General features: G+C 39.4%; 1 protein-coding gene across 6 annotated transcripts in view; it reads left to right on the top strand.

Annotated features, from left to right (window-relative positions):
- Positions 1-20,708, top strand: part of LPAR1 (lysophosphatidic acid receptor 1) — a 159,136-nt gene that overhangs the window by 95,622 nt on the left and 42,806 nt on the right. For all 6 annotated transcript variants that reach the window (XM_082615224.1, XM_082615225.1, XM_082615220.1 and 3 more), the window contains exon 3: positions 3,402-4,149. In XM_082615224.1, coding sequence (XP_082471350.1) covers positions 3,402-4,149 — 748 coding nt within the window. The remainder of the gene's footprint in view (positions 1-3,401; positions 4,150-20,708) is intronic.

Here is a 20,708-nt window from a genome sequence, read left to right as displayed (position 1 = left end):
TAAAAAAGAGGCTCCCAGTCATGTATCTGATGCTTTGAGGGGTTAGTAAGGTGAGGACTGAAAAATTTCCACTGGAACAGCCACCAGATTGGTGTGATTTGGGGAAGTTATGTGAAACTCAAGAATTGACTAGAGTGGATTTGATGGAGGGGAAGGGGGAGAAGCTGTACCATAGGTAATTGAGAAATTTTTGTGTGTCCAGTGAGACACTGGAAAGCAATTGGCTATGAAGGGGAAAAATCATCAGAGCTGGAAGCCAAACATGAAGTTATATGGGGATTTCTTTCTTTCTCCTTCCCTCTCTCCCTCCCTCCCTTCCTCTCTCCCTCCCCTCCCTCCCTCCCTCCTGTCTTTCCTTCCTTCCTGTCTTTGGTAGAGATTAAACTTACTTGAATATGGATAGGAAAGATTCAAGAGAGAGGAGAAGGAGTGAGGAGGGAATTGAAGAAAGGAAGAAATTTATAGAACAAGGTTCTGGAAATAGTAAGAATGGATGGGATTCAGAACACTTGGATGGCAAAGGGTACACCTTTTCCATTGTAACAGAAGGGGAAGAAAAACTGGGTTCTTGAATAGGTAATTTTAAAGGTAAAAGAGTTTCAATCTGATGATTTCTAAGTTTCCTCTTTTGGCAACTGCTGCTGGAGAGAGGGAAGGTGAAACTCAAGAGAGAATAATAAGTTTAGAGTAGTTACTGTGAAGAAGATACAGAATAATAATTAGGGAGAAAATCAGATTTCTTGTGGCATTAAATTCTCAGTTGAGGCTAGACATCATGAATTTATAGCAGAATCCATCTGCCAGGTATGTTGATTTTTCTCTAACATTTCTCAGAAGCCTTGGTGTAGATGTGGAAATGGGAACCAATTGCATTCATCCAAGACTGGTGTTATTCTAAGAAATTGTTACAGAAGTGCAGTGGAGCAAGTAGATTAAAAGATAAAGGTCTCTGCTTCCTTATCTGAAACTATAACACTTAAGGAGGTCTGAAAACTGATGATTTTTTCTTAACTCAGTGGCAAAAGTTGCTCTGAATGGATAGATATGAGGCTACTTATAACCTTTATTTATCACACTTAGTGTATATATTCATATGTTTTACTTTAGAGATTAACGTGTATCATTATGGAGTGCTGTCTCAAATTTTGGTGGGGCTGTTACGTCAAACATGATTATGTCCTCTATAACTGTTCTTAAAACCGGCAAATTTTTGAATTCTGAAGGACACCTGACCTCAAAGTCTTCAAGAAGGGACTGTGTTCTTGCGTTAGCAAAAAAAAAAAAAAAAGAGGTTGAAAACAATATACTATGGAACCTAAGCCAGATAGGGAAAAGGGGGAAGATAGGGAGGTAATCCATTGGGAAAAAATAGAATGCTTAAGGAAATAGATGGCTTCAAAGAACTGATGTAGGGGGATCAATTGAGAAATTTGGAAGAATGGGAAGGGAGTACTTAGAATGTATAAATTTGGAAGAATGGGAAGAGTAATTAGAATGGAAAGAGTATTAGAATGTATCAATCGATTATTTCCAAAGGGAGACAGTTCTGAATGGTTACAGAGTCCAGGGTGTGACCTTGGAAGTGGGCAGCTGAGTTGTAATGGAATAGAAAGTCATGAAAGATGAGGTCAAGAAACTGAGAGGCTAGAAAATTAGATGAGATACCCAGAGTAATGGCAAATTTGGAGTGGAATGGAACATCACAAGTTCTCAGATCACCAATGAATGGGGCTCTGTGGAAGGTACATTAGATACCAAGATGTGTAAGACAAGGTCTTCACTCTTCCCCTGGACTATCATCTTTTTAAGAAACAAGGTGATAAATAATTATACAACATGGTAAGAGTGATTATTATAGAAGCATGATCTAAAAGCTATTAGTCTAAATGAGGAAAGAGACCCTAGATGTCTGGAAAGGTCAGGAGACTAACCATTCAAGAAGAGTTTCACACACTGTTTTGGAACTTTCTGTGTTTGGTAAACATTAAGGCACAACTCACGGATATTCGGTAGAATATTTGATCAAAAATAGTGGTTAAAACTGTCATTTTTTTTTTTACAATCAAAAATTTCTTTTTTTTTATTAGTTTCTGAAAACTGTCATATTTGCTAGGTAATTTACTAAATGCAGTGCAACGTATGAAGAAAAAGGTTGGATGTGAGCTATCTTCAAGAAATATTCTCTAATTTTAGGAGTCACAGACAAACTTAAGGCTTTAGGAAGGGTAATTTATTCTATTTGATGTGTAATTTTCTAGTTTCTCCGTGTTACTTTTTTTTTGGCGGTACGCGGGCCTCTCACCGCTGTGGCCTCTCCTGTTGCAGAGCACAGGCTCCGGACGTGCAGGCTCAGCAGCCATGGTTCACGGGCCCAGCTGCTCCGTGGCATGCGGGATCTTCCCAGACGGGGGCACGAACCCACGTCCCCTGCATCGGCAGGCGGACTGTCAACCGCTGTGCCACCAGGGAAGCCCTCCGTGTTACTTTTTCCTTTCTAATTTTGTTTTAATAGTTTTATTGACACCTATATCATTCTATTAGAAACTTCCTCAATCCTTTTGAATTCAAGTGAGAGTATAAGTAGTTAATAAGCAAATATATTCTGATTGATGATGTTAAAAATAAGAAAACACATAATGAAACATTATCGCTCAACATTTTAGAAGGTGTACTTTTAGAGCAGTGTCAAAGTATGAACTGCTCTCTGAAGGTTACATTAGTTACATATTTCTTATGTCCTCCAAGAAGAAAAACGTTCTTGGATGAATGCTATTCTGGGGTAAGGAGTTGTGGAGGAAGACAGTGCTGACCACAGGAATGTTGAACAGCAAATGCTGGCTTTGGGCAAAGTAGCTTTGATGCATAGTGACCTCTTTGAAATGTTGGGACTGATGGTCCTTGTGGGGACTTGCGTTACAAAATGTCTGACACAGATTGAACATACTACGTGAGAACAGGAATGCAGAATAATAGGGCAATAATACCCTATCTATAAACCATCTGTGTTTACAGATTCCCTAAATAACAGGCCAAAATAGATTTCACTATGGTAAATATTCCAGTTGCAACGCTCTGCAAAATTCTCATCTGTCTCATGTATTTTAGGCATGATTTCTGGGTCGTGTGGCTTTTCTAGTAGACTTCAATGATGTGCAGCCACCAAGAACAGACCTTGTCATTTATTTAACTCCAACTGTCTTTAATCTCGAGAACAGTAAAACAGTAAGAAACCTTGGGGTTTCAACATAATCATAGAACATTACACAGGATCAGATTTTCAAATTCTTTGCTTTTGCTATTTTTTGGCCACATTTACCGTAGAAGGCTTGCGTTATCTACACATCTTTAAACTTGGGTGCATGGTTTTTCTCTTTTTTAACCTTTCTTCCTTTCTCTTTTAGTTCACAGCCATGAATGAACCACAGTGCTTCTACAATGAGTCCATTGCCTTCTTTTATAACCGGAGTGGAAAGTACCTTGCCACAGAATGGAACACAGTTAGCAAGCTGGTGATGGGACTTGGCATCACCGTCTGTATCTTCATCATGTTGGCCAACCTGCTGGTCATGGTGGCAATCTATGTCAACCGCCGCTTCCATTTTCCTATTTATTACTTAATGGCGAATCTGGCTGCTGCGGACTTCTTTGCTGGGTTGGCCTACTTCTACCTAATGTTCAACACAGGACCCAATACTCGGAGACTGACTGTTAGCACGTGGCTCCTGCGTCAGGGCCTCATTGACACCAGCCTGACAGCCTCTGTGGCCAACTTACTGGCCATTGCAATTGAGAGGCATATTACGGTTTTCCGCATGCAGCTCCACACGCGGATGAGCAACCGGCGGGTGGTGGTGGTGATTGTGGTCATCTGGACCATGGCCATCGTTATGGGGGCCATACCCAGTGTAGGCTGGAACTGCATCTGTGATATTGAAAACTGTTCCAACATGGCACCCCTCTACAGTGACTCTTACTTGGTCTTCTGGGCCATTTTCAACTTGGTGACCTTCGTTGTCATGGTGGTTCTCTATGCTCATATCTTTGGCTATGTTCGCCAGAGGACTATGAGGATGTCTCGGCATAGTTCTGGGCCGCGGCGCAATCGGGATACCATGATGAGTCTTCTGAAGACTGTGGTCATCGTGCTTGGTGAGTTTTGTCTCGACTGTAACTTACTTTACAGATTCTCAATGTCTTAATACAAGCCAGAGTAGTTTATGATAGTGGTAAACAACAATGCGGACATCACCAGGTATATATTCAGGAATTACAAGGGGACAAGGCACCTTTATAGCAAATGTTTATGATGAAGTCAGCATCCCAGTCTTTCCATAATTACAGAACTGGTTTCAGGGAAATAGTGTCTCAGTGGTGTGTTATAAATGATGGTGATGTGGAAGATATCATTGAGAAGTTTGGCTATCAAGTATTGAAAACTATCAGCTTTTGAAAGGTTTTGTTACAGCCCAAATTGTGGAACTTTTGCCTATAGTCTCTTTATTACAGATTCTCAGAAAGTGTTTTTAATGTCCCATGAATATGCTTTCACACATAGTTATTTTTATGAGTCTGTTTCCAAATAGGAGTCTTTCACTTTCTGCCATTGTTACTGCATACATGTAGGTAAGTATATCAAGGTTTTGTATAGATTTATTGCGCAAAATGGGTTGCAATTAATACCATCTCTGACAGTCATCTTTATGAAAACTTACTTTTTTTCCATTAATTTTCTTTTTTTAGTGGTGGAAGTTAATTCATATTTCAAGGTGAAAAGCAGGATTTTATTCTTTTATGTAATGTATACTCGAGTAACTTTTGCCTTTAAATAACTATTTTTCCTGGGTGAAAAATTCATGGTTAATGATCAGAAGGAATATATTTATTCATTTATGTATTCAGAAAATAGTTAAAGAGAACCTCGTAAGTTCCAGGCCCTGTGCTGACTCCCGGAAATGTGTCCAAGAAGACAGCATACACAGAACATTTCTTTTGGAGGTTAGAGGGCCTATTTTTAAAGTTCACCCAGTGAGAATTTTAAATAATTACCCTATTGAATTACATTTTCTCCATGGGCTATATTTGGGTTAATGTCTGATCACATTTAAAAAATATCTTTTAAAAAATCTTTAGTAGTTCATCTTTCTCTGTTGAAATTCAGTGGAAAGTTCCTCTAATGCTCTTTGTTCCGGTTTGTAAAGCAGGGTTGAGTGGATGGAACCTGGGATGGTGTGGCTCCTCTGAAACTCTGGGAGCTACTTTAATCTTAGCCCCAGGAAAGAGAGCCCTAATTATGGCTCTAAGAATAAAGACCAGGCCTTGGGATTGCCGACACAACTAAATCCCTGTCTGTAACTAACTGGCACGTGTAGGTAGTATCCCCACTGAGGCCCCCACCACCACAGATGTGAAATTGTTTTATTCCATCCAACAAAGTTCAGTAGAAGTATAAAAATGATTTCTCTCTATTTTTAATTATCAACAAAAGCCTTGAGCATACCTGTGCCACAAGTATACATTCTCCATGATAGGGATGAAGCACATCTTTGTTTACCATGGATGCTATTTTTTGTATTAAATTAAATAACATGAGAGATTTCACTTCTGTATTGACTCAAGTATTTGTTTGTTTACTGCTGATCTGAATGTTGGTTGAAACTTTTCATACGGGTGCACTTTTTCTAGTATCATCTCAAGTACTGCTTATAGTTCGTAGAACCACCAGCAGAAAATGACTACTGAACTTGGACTATGAACCTGCTAAGTTCTTGTTTGAATTTTGACCTTTGTATAATGCCTAGCATTTTCCAGTGTGTAGTATGCTTAACGATTCATATAAAATTAACTTTTGTGCCTCATTGGGTGGTTTTGCAGGTTAAATGAGAATTATTATTATTATTGTGTGTGTGTGTGTGTGTGCGGTACGCGGGCCTCTCACTGTTGTGGCCTCTCTCGTTGCGGAGCACAGGCTCCGGACGCGCAGGCGCAGCGGCCAAGGCTCACGGGCCCAGCCGTTCCGCGGCATGTGGGATCTTCCCGGACCGGAGCACGAACCTGTGTCCCCTGCACTGGCAGGCGGACTCTCAACCACTGCGCCACCAGGGAAGCCCGAGAATTATTTTGAGGGTTTATGGGGCCACAATTTCAGTGCATGTTGGCCCTAAATGCCCCTTCTGCCCTACCACACCAACCCCAGACTTGAAAATAACAGAATATAACGCTGGTTTCTGAGGTTAAACTAGTGGGCTCCACAAAGATTGAATACATGTAGCTGCCTCTGGAATAAATGGCATTATCTCTATAGATGTGTGATGGAAGAAGTTTAGAACATGGAGAACTCCAATCAGGGTGATAGGCAAAGAAATTTGGTGAGGCAAGATGTGTATGGGATTGTGGTATAGGAAGGAGAAATTAAATAAGTGGACTGTAGCCTTGCGGAGAAAAGCAGCAAGAATGGCAGAATGGGCAGGGCTCGGAATAAGTAATTCACCACCCTAAACAGCCAGGTGTTTGTCAAGTTGGTGCCTGTTACCATTCATACAACATACTCCCCTGCTTGAATTCTGTGTAGTCGTGCTTGCATGCGAAAGATGGGTTGGTCTTGTAGGAACAAGTTTATTGACCATCAGGTTTTTTTGTGGTGCACGTTCGGTTTTTTAATATGTCTTCTCTGCCAGACTGTCAGCTTTGCAGCAGTGAGCAGGAAGTGTGATGATGTGTTGTCCAGTTTCTCCACATTACCTGTTGTGGGATCTGGCACAAAATAGGTACTTGTAAAATAACTGTTGAATGAATGAATGTGGTGACAAAACCAGGTTTTTGAGCCTTCAGAACTGAGGACCAGAGAAAGCCATAGTGAATTCACTAAGTTGATGCCACTTTGTTCAGTCATGTGGCAGAAACCAAACCTAGCTGCACCCCTATTACGTTTTGTGCCTTCCAGTCAAATACAACAGCTTGGAAAGTGACCACACGGGCTGCTCAATAAATAATGTGTATTTTGTTCGTTTATTCTGGGGATGATTACAGTCTGATTAAGTGTAAAACCTTTGGTTTCCATTTCACCATGTCAAAATTACCTCTGGGTTTTAGACGTATTCAGTTCAATAAATCAGTGTTTGTTGGTTATTTATCCTTCAATAAAAGGATTTGTTAGTCAACAAGTTGAATTTCTAGGAGTCAACATAAAATAAAAGGGTCTTTGAGATTTATGATGGCAATACCAGCAGCAGTTTTGAAGCACAAGATTGTGTATAAGCTGCTCCTGAGTGAGTAGTGGATCTTAATAGTTTTATTTGTAAAACACATAAAGCATTAATCATGTGCCTAGCACTACTCTGCCGTAGAAATGAGTTTTTGTAAAGAGCATCCCTGTGGAGTCTAGGTTTGTTAGCTTCATTTTTCAGAAGTGACAACTGAGGCACAGAGAGGTTAAGTAACTTGCCCAAGATCACACAGCTAGTTAAGTACAAGAGCTGGCAGTCTGTTTTCAGAGCCCATGTGTTTTTCACCTCCATGCTATCCTGCCTCTCTGTAATACAAACAGCTACCAGCACATGCTGGATTGTTTTATAAAGTTTGAACAGCACTGTGCAATTAAATTGAAACATTGTGATCCCATTTGTTTCTCTTGATACTGCCTAGCTGCCTGTGCTTCATTTCCTGCGTAGAAGAAAGCTTTCAGGGAGCATTCCTTTCCTCCTTTTGCTTCTGATCATGATGGTTATGACTCTCATCTCATTGGCCCTTTTCCACTGTTCGGTGTTGGAGCACCAGTAACTGACTGCTTCTGATTGCAGGGGTGTTTAGTTCAAGGTGTAGTTAACTTGAGGGTTCAATGTCCTAGTGCGAAGTCATGTAATCCTTCCCCAGGCTTGAATTCTCCCCACTTGACATTTTACCAAGAATTCCTTTTGAGTCTGTTCCACGGTTGAGTCAGAGTGGTAGTCAAGCTCTTCCTTATTTGACCATAGTCTATCTTGAGTTGTAAGTCCTTGCCTTTCTTGCTCTGTTCCTTCTGATGACACTTCAGTTGGGGATAATTAGAGAAGAGGGAAACCAGGATTTGGAAAGAGAAAATAATGGTTATGATGTAGAGGTTTTTGCATCTTAATCGTGGGAGAGAGTGAGGAAAACAAAGCAAAATAAATCCAGGTGGAACCTATGTCTTTGGGGAAGAAGAGAGAGACACTTTTTCTAGTTGGATCTGTCCTGGCTGGAAATGATCATCACCTACGTACCCTGTGCCAGGGTCAATACTCGGCATTACTCTTCATGCACTGTTTATAACCTTACACCAAGGAAAGTTGTGTTTCTCCCATTTTGTACTGAGGGAACTGAGTTAAGATAGGGTAAGTAACTTGTTCAAGAGTGCTTATTTTGTAAGTAGCAGAACTGGAATCCAGCTGTAAGAATGTTGTGGACCATGACCTTCTATCATAGGACACTGGTCACGTGCCATATAAGAGACTGTTACTGGTATTAATAATAGTAGTTAGGGCCAGATGAGTTTAAGCCCATTGTTTTCTCGTTACTCTGATGAAGGATAATTTGGTGAATATCCTATAAGCAAATCTTTATGTACTTCTCTGTTCAGTTTAATTTAACAAACATATTGTTGAGTGCTAATTATGTGCTAAAGGATAAAAAGATGAATAAGGTAAATACCATTTATTTAAGTGAGGCAACATTGGTTTATAACATGATATAAGTTTCGAGTGTACAACATTATATTTCTACAGCAATCTCATCACCAAAAATATAGTTTCCATCCATCACCATACTGTTGATCTCCTTTATCTATTTCACCCTCCTCCCCACCCCTTCCCCTCTGGTAACCATTACTCTGTTCTCTGTATCTACGTGTTTGTTTTTATTTGATTTATTCTTTTTTTTTTAATTCCACAGTGAGAGAAATCATATATTTGTCTTTCTCTGGCTTATTTCACATAGCATAATACCCTCAAGGTCCATCCATGTTGTTGCAAATGACAAGATTTCATCTTTTTATGGCTGAGTAGTATTCCAGTGTGTGTGTGTGTGTGTATGTATGTGTGTGTACACACACACATATATACTACAATCTTCTTTATCCATTCATCTGTCGATGGGCACTTAGATTGTTTCCATCTCTTGGCTATTGTAAATAATGCTGTGATGAACATGGGGTGCACATATCTTTTCAAATTAGTGTTTTCCTATTCTTTGGATAAATAGCCAGGAGTGGGATAGCTGGATCATATGGTAGTTCTACTCTTAATGTTTGAGGACTCTCCATACTGTTTTTCATAGTAAATGTACCAATTTCCCACCAACAGTGTAGGAGGGTTACCTTTTCTCCACATCCTCGCCAACACTTGTTATTTTTTGCCTTTTTGATAACAGTCACTCTAACAGACGTGAGGTGATATCTCATTTTGGTTTTGATTTGCATTTCCTAATAATTGGTGATCTGAATATTTTTTCGTGTACCTGTTGGTTATCTGTATGTCTTCTTTGGAAAAAATGTATGTTCAGCTCCTCTGCCCATTTTTTAATCAGATTTTTGTTTTTGTTGTTGAGTTGCATGAGTTTTTTTTTATATGTTTTGGGTATTCACTCCTTACCAGATATATCATTTGCAAGTATCTTCTCCCATTTAGTAGGTTGTCTTTTTGTTTTGTTGATGGTTTCCTTTGCTGTGCAGAAGCTTCTTTGTTTGATGTAGTCCCATTTGTTTATTTTTGCTTGTTAAACTTCATTCTTTGCTGAGCTTACAGCGTGTTAGAGGAGACTGAGAAAGAGTTGCAAAGCAGTCGGGTCCATGTGCTAGTTGATGTCTGGGCCGAGTGGAGGGAAGGGAGGCCTCCCACAGGAGGAAATATTGAGTTGGGTCTTGATGCATGTGGAGGAGCTTGTCCTCCTGTAGGGTGGGGGTAGAGGAGAACCTAAGCAACAGCTCACCTTTGGGGAACTGAAACTAGTCTGGTGTGATTACCATGTGGTGGGTATGTTGGATAGAGTTTTGACTTAGAGCCTTTATAACGTATTAAGGAGTTTGAGTTTCTGCCTTTAGGTGATCAGAGATGCTAAAGGATTCCCTAAGATAAAGAACACCAGTTCCTTATAGGGATAACCATATAATTTATCATCCAAACTGAGACACTTCTGGTAGTGAAAACAGGTTCTAACTGGGACAGTGGGACAAAAGGCCTAAAGCAAGACTAGTCTGGTCAACCCAGGATGTACAGTCACTCTCCTTCTAGGCTCTGCTTTCTGTTTGTTTATATTCTTTCTACATTTTCTTTTGGCTTTGTAAATGTAGAGCTCAACACTGGACTTGTTCCACTGTGTAAGCATAGTAAAGAACAACTTCTTCATTTTTTTTTTGTTTTTTTTTTTAAAGCAAGGATCTGTCCAGATTTAGAATTTTAGAGCCGAAAGGTCCTTTAAAAATCACACTATCCAACTTCCTAATCTTACAAATAAAGAGACCGAAGCTCCCAAGTTAACTGAGAAATTTAGGTCTGAGTTAGCTGGTGGCTCAAACCGAGAACTAGGTTTGTTAACTTCCAGTAAGGTGCTGTTCCTACTGCCTAGGCCTCCAGCTTGTTCATTTCCATCCACACCTTCCATCATTTTCTTCCTTGTGAACATCAACATGTATTTCTGTGGCTACCCAGGTTTAGGTGTAAACATTGTGGCTATAAAGGTACCCGGAACCCACAGAAAGCGTTCCCTTGAATTTGGCCTTATTATAAACAACTGGTGATCTCTGAAATGAAGCTTTGACAAAAGTCATTGGAAACTGAATTACTGGCACATTATGTAGTTTTTACACATCTTTTTTTTTTTTTAACTAATGCTCTTTTTTTTTTAATTTTATTTTTTTATTTTTTAAATTTTTACTATTTATTTGGTTGCTCCGGGTCTTAGCTGCAGCAGATGGGCTCCATAGTTGCAGCTCACCAGCTACTTAGTTGCAGCATGCATGTAGGATCTAGTTCCCTGAACAGGGATCAAACCCGGGCCCCCTGCATTGCGAGTGCGGAGTCTTATCCACTGCGCCGCCAGGGAAGTCCCAACACCTTCTTATCATCCTGTTTGCTTTCTTCATAACAGCATTGTATTAGTTTCTTATTTATCTTGGTTTTTTATTGTTTCTATTTTACCGTGTGTGTGTGTGTGTGTGTGTCTGTGTGTGTGTGTGTGTCTGTGTGTCTGTGTAGTTTTCCCACTTACATTCATTGAGGCAGGATGCCTCTGGGATCTACTCCTGACTCTTGTCATTAACTGTCTGGGTGATTCTGGGCAAGTCACTTTCTCTGTGCAGAAATTTCTCTGTACTTTCATCTCTAGGATGGAGTTGGCCAATTTGATTTCCAAGGTTATTTAGAGTTTTACTTTTAACTCTATAAATAAAATGATAAGGACATAACTACTGTGGATCAGCCACGTAGAGTTTTCTAGTGGAAAACGTAGAAATACAATTGGAGTAAAAGCAAGGGACTATGATTTTTCTCCATATCAGCTTTTTTTTTTTTTTTTTTTTTTGCGGTACGTGGGCCTCTCACTGTTGTGGCCTCTCCCGTTGCGGAGCACAGGCTCCGGACGCGCAGGCTCAGCGGCCATGGCTTATGGGCCCAGCCACTTCGCGGCATGTGGGATCTTCCTGGTCCGGGGCACGAACCCGCATCCCCTGCATCGGCAGGTGGACTCTCAACCACTGCGCCCCCAGGGAAGCCCCCATATCAGCTTTTGAATAACTAGGTTTAGGTGTACTCTCCCCCATTAAAGGGAGCGGCACATTGATAGAGGAGAGTCTCAAAGAAACGATTTTAAAAAAAAAAGACTCTGCAGTAGAGAGCTGTGTGGCTAGAAGGGAGGGTTTCCCAGTTGGTCTTGTTGCTAAGGGAAGGGACTAGACACAGGAGTCTCTTATTCCCTGGCCACAAGTGACCAACTGCACATCCTGTTGCTCTGAAGAGGAACCAGAGCTACCCGAGTCTCCTCAGGTCCCTGTGGCGTCCCTGTTAAGGCCTCTTTGAGGAAGGACCTGTGAGACCATTCATGAGAGCCTCTGTTGTTGGACGAGCCACGGGGCTGGCTGGCACTGAGGGTGTGGTCAGGAGAGAGTCCCTGCGGAAGCCCCACAGTGCTGCCCAGACCCCAGATCCTGGGCCTGGTCAAATGAGAAAACAACTTGCAAATACCAGCTCTTTGTACCCTTTTGTTGCCCAACTCCATTCAAATATTTTTACTCACAAGAAACTTTCAAACAGAAACAGAAAACAAAAATACCACATGAACCTAACAGGGTTTCTTCTGAGGTGTGGACAGAGCAGGCAGAACATGAAGCTCTTTCTTACTTTAGGTCTGATGAGAGTGATTCAGACCTCGTCTCGTTGAGATGCCTGTCAGTCCCAGAATGAACCTTACACAGTCATTTGTCCTCGTCCTTAAAGGTCATAGAAGATGCAAAGGTTTCCTGAAGGAATTGTGGCGGCCGCTGGAAATCACTGTTGCTTAGGGCTTGAAAGCTTCGATTCGGAATAAAATAGGCCAGAGTTTAGAATTGGAATCCTGACCCCTCACTTATTAGTTTCGTAGCCTTGAGGAAATGACTGAACCTCTCTGAGCCTCAGTTTCAGAATTAATAGCATAGGGATAGTAGGACCTTCCTATAATCAAGTGATGATGAGCTTTAGACAAGGTAATTCATGTAAAGCACGCTTAGCACAGGATCTGGCTAATGTAAAACACTTACTGAATGGTAGCAAGTATTGTCATTACCATGAGGTCTTGTCTGCATGTGCCTTTTCTCCCCCTGCACCCCGCCCGCCCTTTCTGTCTTCTCTCTGATGTACCTCCACTCATCCACACACCAGCGTACATACAATAGTGGGTTTGGTGGCTGTGATGGTGCTTCATTTCTATGACATGGTATTAAAGTACTGTTGTGGTTTAGCAGCTCTTGGCTCCAAAACAGGCTGTAAATTTTATTCTGGGTGGCCTTTGCTTTCCCAAAGATACATCTGCACTGCAGAGTTGCCTGCATCTTATTTGTTGAGCCTCAGCCGTATGTATGAAAAGTCCTATTACCCCATAAGAAATGACAGGTGTTTTTTTTTGTTTTTTTGTGTTTTTTTTGCATTACACGGGCCTCTCACCATTGTGGCCTCTCCCGTTGCAGAGCACAGGCTCTGGACGCACAGGCTCAGCGGCCATGGCTCATGGGCCCAGCCGCTCTGCAGCATGTGGGATCTTCCCAGACCGGGGCACGAACCCGTGTCCCCTGCATCGGCAGGCGGACTCTCAACCACTGCACCACCAGGGAAGCCCAAGAAATGACAGTTTTGACCTGGTAGCTCTCTGGACGTCTCCAGATTAAACAGTTAAATAGTGTTGGCCATTAAAATGAGTTTTGAAATGGAACAGGCCACTTTGTCAATATCTGTTAGAAAGGGTCATTAGCTCCTTTTGGTGGACCTGCCATGCTTAGGGCACAGCTGGCAACCCAGCCATCATTCAGAGCACCATTCTGTTTCCTTTTGATCTGAAGTGAAAGACTGTGTCTGGCATAAATGAAAGAAATGGCAAATGGATAGGGTTATGAGACCTTATTGCTGTTCCCTAGTCAGTCCCAGCTTTATTGTGAGACCACTTGCGATTCCTTTAGTCTGGGTCCCATCACTATCCACCTAGAAAGGAAAGGATATTTCACTCCCCTTCTAATCTCTCACTGCTACTTTACCTACCTCTTTGGAGTATTGTTTTGGGAATTCAGTGATGGCAAGGTTTTATCTTATTTCCCAGCCCCTAGAACAGGGCCTCGCACTTGGAAAACTCTAGATATTTTTTGAATGAATAAATGAACTATACCTTTTATTCTGGATGGAGTTTTACAGGTTCCCTAGTAACAATAGAAATATACCTGTGTAGCTTGAAATTCAATGGGATTTAATAATGAGTCTCATTCAAAGGAATATTTGTTTAAAGGTAGTTATAATAAGGCAGTTCCACATCCTGCCTGTCAAGGGCATTTCTTTAGGTTAAGTTCCAGTGTGAGCTTGTTAATAATAGTTTGTTTTGTTAACAAACATGTATTGAATGTATACTAGGCCCTCTGTTAAGGAGTAGGGAAGTGGAGATCAGTGAAAATATGGACCCTGTTCTCAAGCGGCTCTCATTTTAGGAGATCATAATGGATAATTTAAATAAATAAAAACAATGTAATTTGGTAAATAAAATATGGAAGGTGCTACGGAAGTGCTATTTTCTGATTGGGCAACGTCAGGATATTTCATGATGAAGGAGATTTAGGAATAACATCTTAGATGATGTATAGGAGTTTGCCATGTGAACCCAGGCAAAGAAATTACTACTATTAGCTATTCTTTGCACTCTGAATTAAGTATTCAGTTACTTCCTTATATTGCAATTAATACGTTACTTAGATATGGAAATAACCCATTTGGCATTTTTTGGGGGGTGGGAGGGGAAGCTTGCATGATTTTAGGGCAACATTGTGCTTAATAATTTTTTTGCCTGCATTTTGCACTGTATAATTCATTTTTTGAATTGACTGTAGTTAATCAGATTCACATTAAATTGGTTATGAAGTAAATGAGTTTGCATGGTTACTGACCTATAAGGAAAGGGATGATTTTTCTGTGTGTGCAAATTAACATCTTGTAGCAAGTAAGGACTGCTCTGTAGTGACATGTATGTTTTCAGGACTTGAAAGATCATTGCCTGGAGCTGTGGACACTTACACTTATGATGAACACACATATAGGCATGCAAATTGCCATATTTAGCAAATATAAGTAATTGCATGGGACATACTCATACTAACAAAAGTATTCATTGTTTATCTGAAATTCAGATTTAACTGGCTTTATTTTATCAGGCAACTCCAACACACACAGCATTGGATGGGAAATAAAGCATTTTAGATGGCAATCAACTCTCTATACATAGATTTTTTTTTTCTATGTATTACAGGTTTCTGTATTATCCTGGAGATCAATTTACGTACACAGGGGTTTCACTTATTTAATATTTCTGATTTTTATTTTGGGTTGTCTAGAAATAAAGGGACATATCTGCTTTATAGAATCTTATATTTATTTATCAGCAATTATATATGTTTACAAACAGGTAATGTATACCTTCAATTCAAAACTGAATTTTTCTCTCCTTTTACATATACTTTGTTGTGTCCTTTGAAAAAAACTATCTTAACAATTTGTTTTTCCATAGAAATCATCTTTTTCCCTGTGTTTGTACCTTTGCTGTTTTTTTCTTTGAGGTCTAAACTAGAGCCTTATACTCTGAGAAGCTACTTTTTATTCATGTATTTCAGTGAAGATGATACTGTCTAGACTGAGTGTGGTCATGGCTTTACTTAAACCCTGGCTGGTCTCCGCCACCAATAGAGGAGTTATTATAATGATCCAAAGCAAATATGAAGCTCTAATAGGGTTACACAGCAATAACAGGGTCTTTTTGAAGAAGTGGGATTTAGTCTGGCATCGGGAGACTGGAAATTCATGGCTTCACCTATTTATCCTGCCCAAGTAGACTTTTGTTGACACAAAGAACACTGCACTTTAAGTAGGGTTTTCCATGAGTTCATTCTAAATGGGTATTTCTACACTTCAGAAAGCCTCTCTTCATGTGGCAGGCAGGAATTCATTTGCTCGAGTTATTTTCCTTTCTTAGGGGGAGAGGGAAGATAGCCACTCAGGAGCCCAGCCTTACGGGACCTGCACAGGAAACTGATGAGGTGAAAAGCTGACAAGCGTTTGCTGTGGCCAACAAGTGATTCACCACGTTATTCTGGAGGGATTTGCTTTGCTAACCTTGCTGAGCACGTGATGCCCGGGAATGCTCCTTTGTATATTGCCCCAGCCCCAGAGGAGAAGCCCAACTATAAATCGAGGCTCTGGAATCTGAGTTTCTGAACGAAACAGGGGAAGCCTATATTTGGACATCCTGCAAAGTCCATGTATAATGATCAAATAAACAAAAGTCATAGAGATTAGAGCACTAGCTTTATTTAATTTGGCAAATTCTTATGTCTTGGGAAAAATGAAGATGTTTTCATTAAAAAACGCTATTTCTAAGGCACCATGCATGTACTCTAGCATATCTACAAGTACTAATACATTAAGATCATCTTATTTAGAATAGAAGAGAATACTGTAGAAATCAAATTGGAATAGTAAGTCTAACTGTAGTATAGATGATTACATTGCTATGCTAAGATAATGAGGTTGATATAATTCCATAATGGAATTTCTTAATATTTTAGTTCAATCTGAATTGGTTCTTCCACTTTTTTTGTTTGTTTGTTTGTTTGTTTGTTTTCAGTACGCGGGCCTCTCACTGTTGTGGCTTCTCCCGTTGCGGAGCACAGGCTCCGGACACGCAGGCTCCGGATGCACAGGCTCAGCGGCCATGGCTCACGGGCCCAGCCGCTCCACGACATGTGGGATCTTCCCAGACCCGGGCATGAACCCGTGTCCCCTGCATCGGCAGGCAGACTCTCAACCACTGTGCCACCAGGGAAGCCCGGTTCTTCCACTTTTAAGGCCAGAAATCTGTCACTAAAGTGTGCATACATTCAAAAGACATGAGAATCAGGAACAGAAAGAATTTGAAACAGAATTAGAAAATACATTCATTTATATATATTGATTTGTCTATAATATATCAAATAGTAAATGATTTGCTGCTGTTACATTATAATACATTGTATGTTCAATGCACTGTCCCTTCGCAACTATTGAATTATAACATTAATAATGTTGTATGTAGCTTTATTACTAGGTAGCCTATAGAAGTGATGGATATTTTGACCCATTGTTTTAATTTGACTTCAAAGACATTTTCGTACTATCTTTGTGAATATAGATGTTTAAAGCAGAATTACAGTAACATTCAATTTTGGTTGAGAAGATATTTTCTAGAGCGTATATTAGTCTACTTTAATCCCTTCAACAATTTAATATAGTTAAAACATTTCTAATTCGGTATACTTTTCCAGATTTAGTTTAACTGAAATTTTCATGAACATCAAGTGTTTTTGTATAGATTGTAAAATGAAAACTTAACTTATCCATTAGTTTGTTGGGAGCAAACCAGATTGTAACAAAGTGTCTACCATTGTGAATTTTCATTCTTCCTCTCACATTTACTTTCCTTTGGCTTTATTTTACAGCTAAGTTTTATCAAAGATATTTGATTTTTTAAGGTTTTAATATGTAATAGATTTTGTGTAGTTTGGATGTTAATTTTATTTTTAATTAATTTTTATACCAATTTTAACTTTACCTAGGTCAATATTTATAGTTTTGAGAGTTTCTAAAAAAAAAAAAAATGAGGATAATAATAATGGTTAACATTTGAGTGCTTGCTAGTCATCAAGACTCATTAAATTCACTACTTTGCCTCAAATATATATTATATAAAAATGTAAGCAAGAATCTTAAACTCTCTGAATTTCAGTTCTCTCATAAGTCAGATATAGATAATATATTTTTGTGACGATCATATGTGATAGTGATTGTGAAAGCTCTTTTTATAGGAAGTGTCACATAAATGTAAGCTATGAATGTTTTTGCAGCTGCTGCTTATAGAGCAGTGACAAAAAAAAATAAGATTGGAATGCTAAGCATGAAATGTGATGTAGTGTGGTTGCAAAGGCATTGACTATGTTCTGACTCCAGATTTGCTACTTGCTGGTTGGTGTGACTTTGGGCAATCCTCTTAACCTTTATGGCAATTTCTTCATCTGTCACAAAGGACTCCGCTACATCAGTGTTCCTCCAGGTGTGGTCCAAGGACCACCTGCATCTGAATCACCTGGGATGCTTGTTTAATAAGCTGATTCCTGGGCCCCAGCCCAGACCTACTGAAGCAGAATCTTTGTGTTGGTTTCCAGGCATCCATAGTTCAGTCACACAAACCTGGCATTAAATCTGTCCTTGCTCACTTCTAAAGTCTGTTTTTCACCTTTCCTGCTAAAATGTATTGGTATCATTTAAACAGTGAGTGAGGACCTGTGATCACCCCTACACACATGTGTTTGTACACCTGCTTTACAAGAGGATGAGGAGAAAAGGTAAAGGAAGGTGGAGGTAGGGAGAAAATACAGTACTACTAAGGTAAAATTCTTGGCTCTTGAAGAGCTTACTATTAAAGAAAATTGATACTTTTACACTTAATAGACTTTCCTCAAAGTAGCCACACTGATTGTTATTATCATCCAAGAAAAATGTCACCTTTAAATTTAGTGACTGAAAATGTGACTGACCTATCATTAAGATACCTTGAGAAATCATGGCGTAGAATCCAAGATTTTTTCAGGAGGCATGTGATTTTATATTCTAAGGAGGAACCTTTTCTCTTCCACAAGAGAGAAGATAAAGCAACAATGTTTGTTTGTTTTTGCATTAACCTAATACAGTTAGTTGTATTTGTCTACATGGAGACCTTCACAGAATAGGATAAATCAATCATTTAGTTCATAGGCTACATAAATATCCTGTCTCCCCTTTCCTTTTCTTCCAGAGGTAGCACGGGGTAATCTAAAGAGCATGGGATGAAGACTTACATTACATGTACATGGGTTAAAAACCCCAAGTCAGCTGACGTGCAGACTTTATGACCTTGGACAGTATATTTGACCTTTCTGAGCTCTGTTTCCTATTGATGACTGGGCACAGCATTACTTATCACTCTCCCCCCAAATGGGGAGGTAGTGAGAATTAAATAGATGTTAAAGTACTTAGAATGCTATCTGGCACATGTTACAGTGAACATGAAGTTCTCATGCCTTACCTGTTGTTCTGCATTCATAAAAGTGCCACCTTTGGCCAGTAGCAATTAGTCTTTGGAACTGTTTTCCCGGGATGGTCATTCCTTGGAGCCATTTACCCTCTTTTATAGACATATATAATCACTAGTGGCATTTCCCCACTGTCTGCCCATAGAAATGGAATTGAGTGTCCTATATGGGAACTCAACCCATTACTATGGTTTGTTTATTCATCTGCGCATTCATCTCTTAATTACTCATTTAACCAATGAATGTAGAATCCTGGTGTGGAATGAGACTACAAGGGTTATGGCATTCACAGCCTCTTCCAAAGCCAGGCTTGGCTTGTCTGTACAGTAGTAATATGTTGTCTCTCAGCCTTTCCTCAAACATCTTGGATGCAGGAAACATTCTTATCTCCCTAGAGGCCAGACTGACTTCATATAGATAGGACTATTATATATATTGAGCTAAAATCTGGTAAAGAGCTATATTTTAGTGTGCCACCCACTAGATCTAGTTCTTTTCCCTTTGGTGCCATAAAGAACACTGCAACTATTTACAAACCAATTCAATTCAAGTGACATCTATTGCCTCTTGTGTGTTGGGATAACAAATACCAAAATGTATAATCCCTACTCATTTACAGATATGACTAAATTACAAGGCAGAATGGGAGTAAGGCCTAAGGCAGACACAGTTACAAAGCAAATATGGCCCTGCCATCCTAAAACCTGCAGTCTGGTAGGAAAGATGCCACATGTACATAGATAATTATTATAAAACAGAAAAGAAATCTGGATAAAGCTGTATGGGAATTTAGAGGAGAGAGAGAATCCCATCAATAGTATAATCAGGAAAGCTTTATGTAAATGAGTTTTTTGAGTTGAGTATTGAATCATAGGTGATGTTCAAAGAATGAGGTAATCTGTTAGACTGCATTTACCCCCTTAAGGACTGAATCCTATTTTAATAATAATCTTGATTACCAAAGTAACACATATTTATTGAGGGGGAAAAGGCAAAATTAAGAACTTAAAAATTAAGAAGTAAAAATTAAGAAAATTTAGAATTCTGAAACCATTCAGAGAAGAACCAAAATATTAAAATGAATATGCTGTTTCTTTCCAATCCTTTGTTCTGATTAATACTTTACAGCTGAAATCATATGGTACATACAATTTTGTTGTATGATTTTTTAAAGTATCCTGTGCATGTTACCATGCCATTAAGTAATGTTTGAAAGCATGAGTTTTCTACACAAAGTTCAGTACATCCAAATGATGGAATATTATATAATCACTGGGTATTTAGGTTTTATCTCTTATTCTCTTTTTTTTACTATTATAAATAATATTGAGATAAATATTATCTAATATGAATCTCTGCTTTCTTCACTGAGACTTTGTGAATCTTGATTAGCTATGGTTTAATGTTCTGTAGAAAGTTTGTACCAATTTACACTCTTACCACAAGGGGATGAGAATATTTTGTTACATTCATGCCAATATTGGGTGGCTCTTTTTTCTCTCTTAATGGTGTCATGTTGTAACCGTTAACATTATTTCCATTTGTGAGGATGGATATTAGCAAAACTAGAAAAGAAATGGAAACTTTTTCTGGGATTTAGAAGCTAAGACTAAACAAAAATAGAAATGCAGTTAGCCCCATTTAAATGTATGTACTACTTTGAAGTACTTCGTTCAGTGTAAAGGTCTAAAGTATATTTATTTCTTAAGAAACTAAAGGCCTAGCAGCTGAACAGTATAGCACAAGGGATAACAGTGTTATCTCTCAAGTGCCAACTGCCTCAGTTCTAATCCTGGCCCTCCTACATACCAGCAGAGTCAACTTGGGCAACATATTCAACGGCTCCAAGCTTCCATTTCCTTGTCTGTACAATGAG

Source organism: Mesoplodon mirus (genome assembly GCF_964341445.2).
Source record: "Mesoplodon mirus genome assembly, chromosome: 1".
NCBI lineage: Eukaryota > Metazoa > Chordata > Mammalia > Artiodactyla > Ziphiidae > Mesoplodon > Mesoplodon mirus.
The sequence above is the reverse complement of the archived record's forward strand: the minus strand, read 5'-3'. Positions and strand labels throughout refer to the sequence as shown.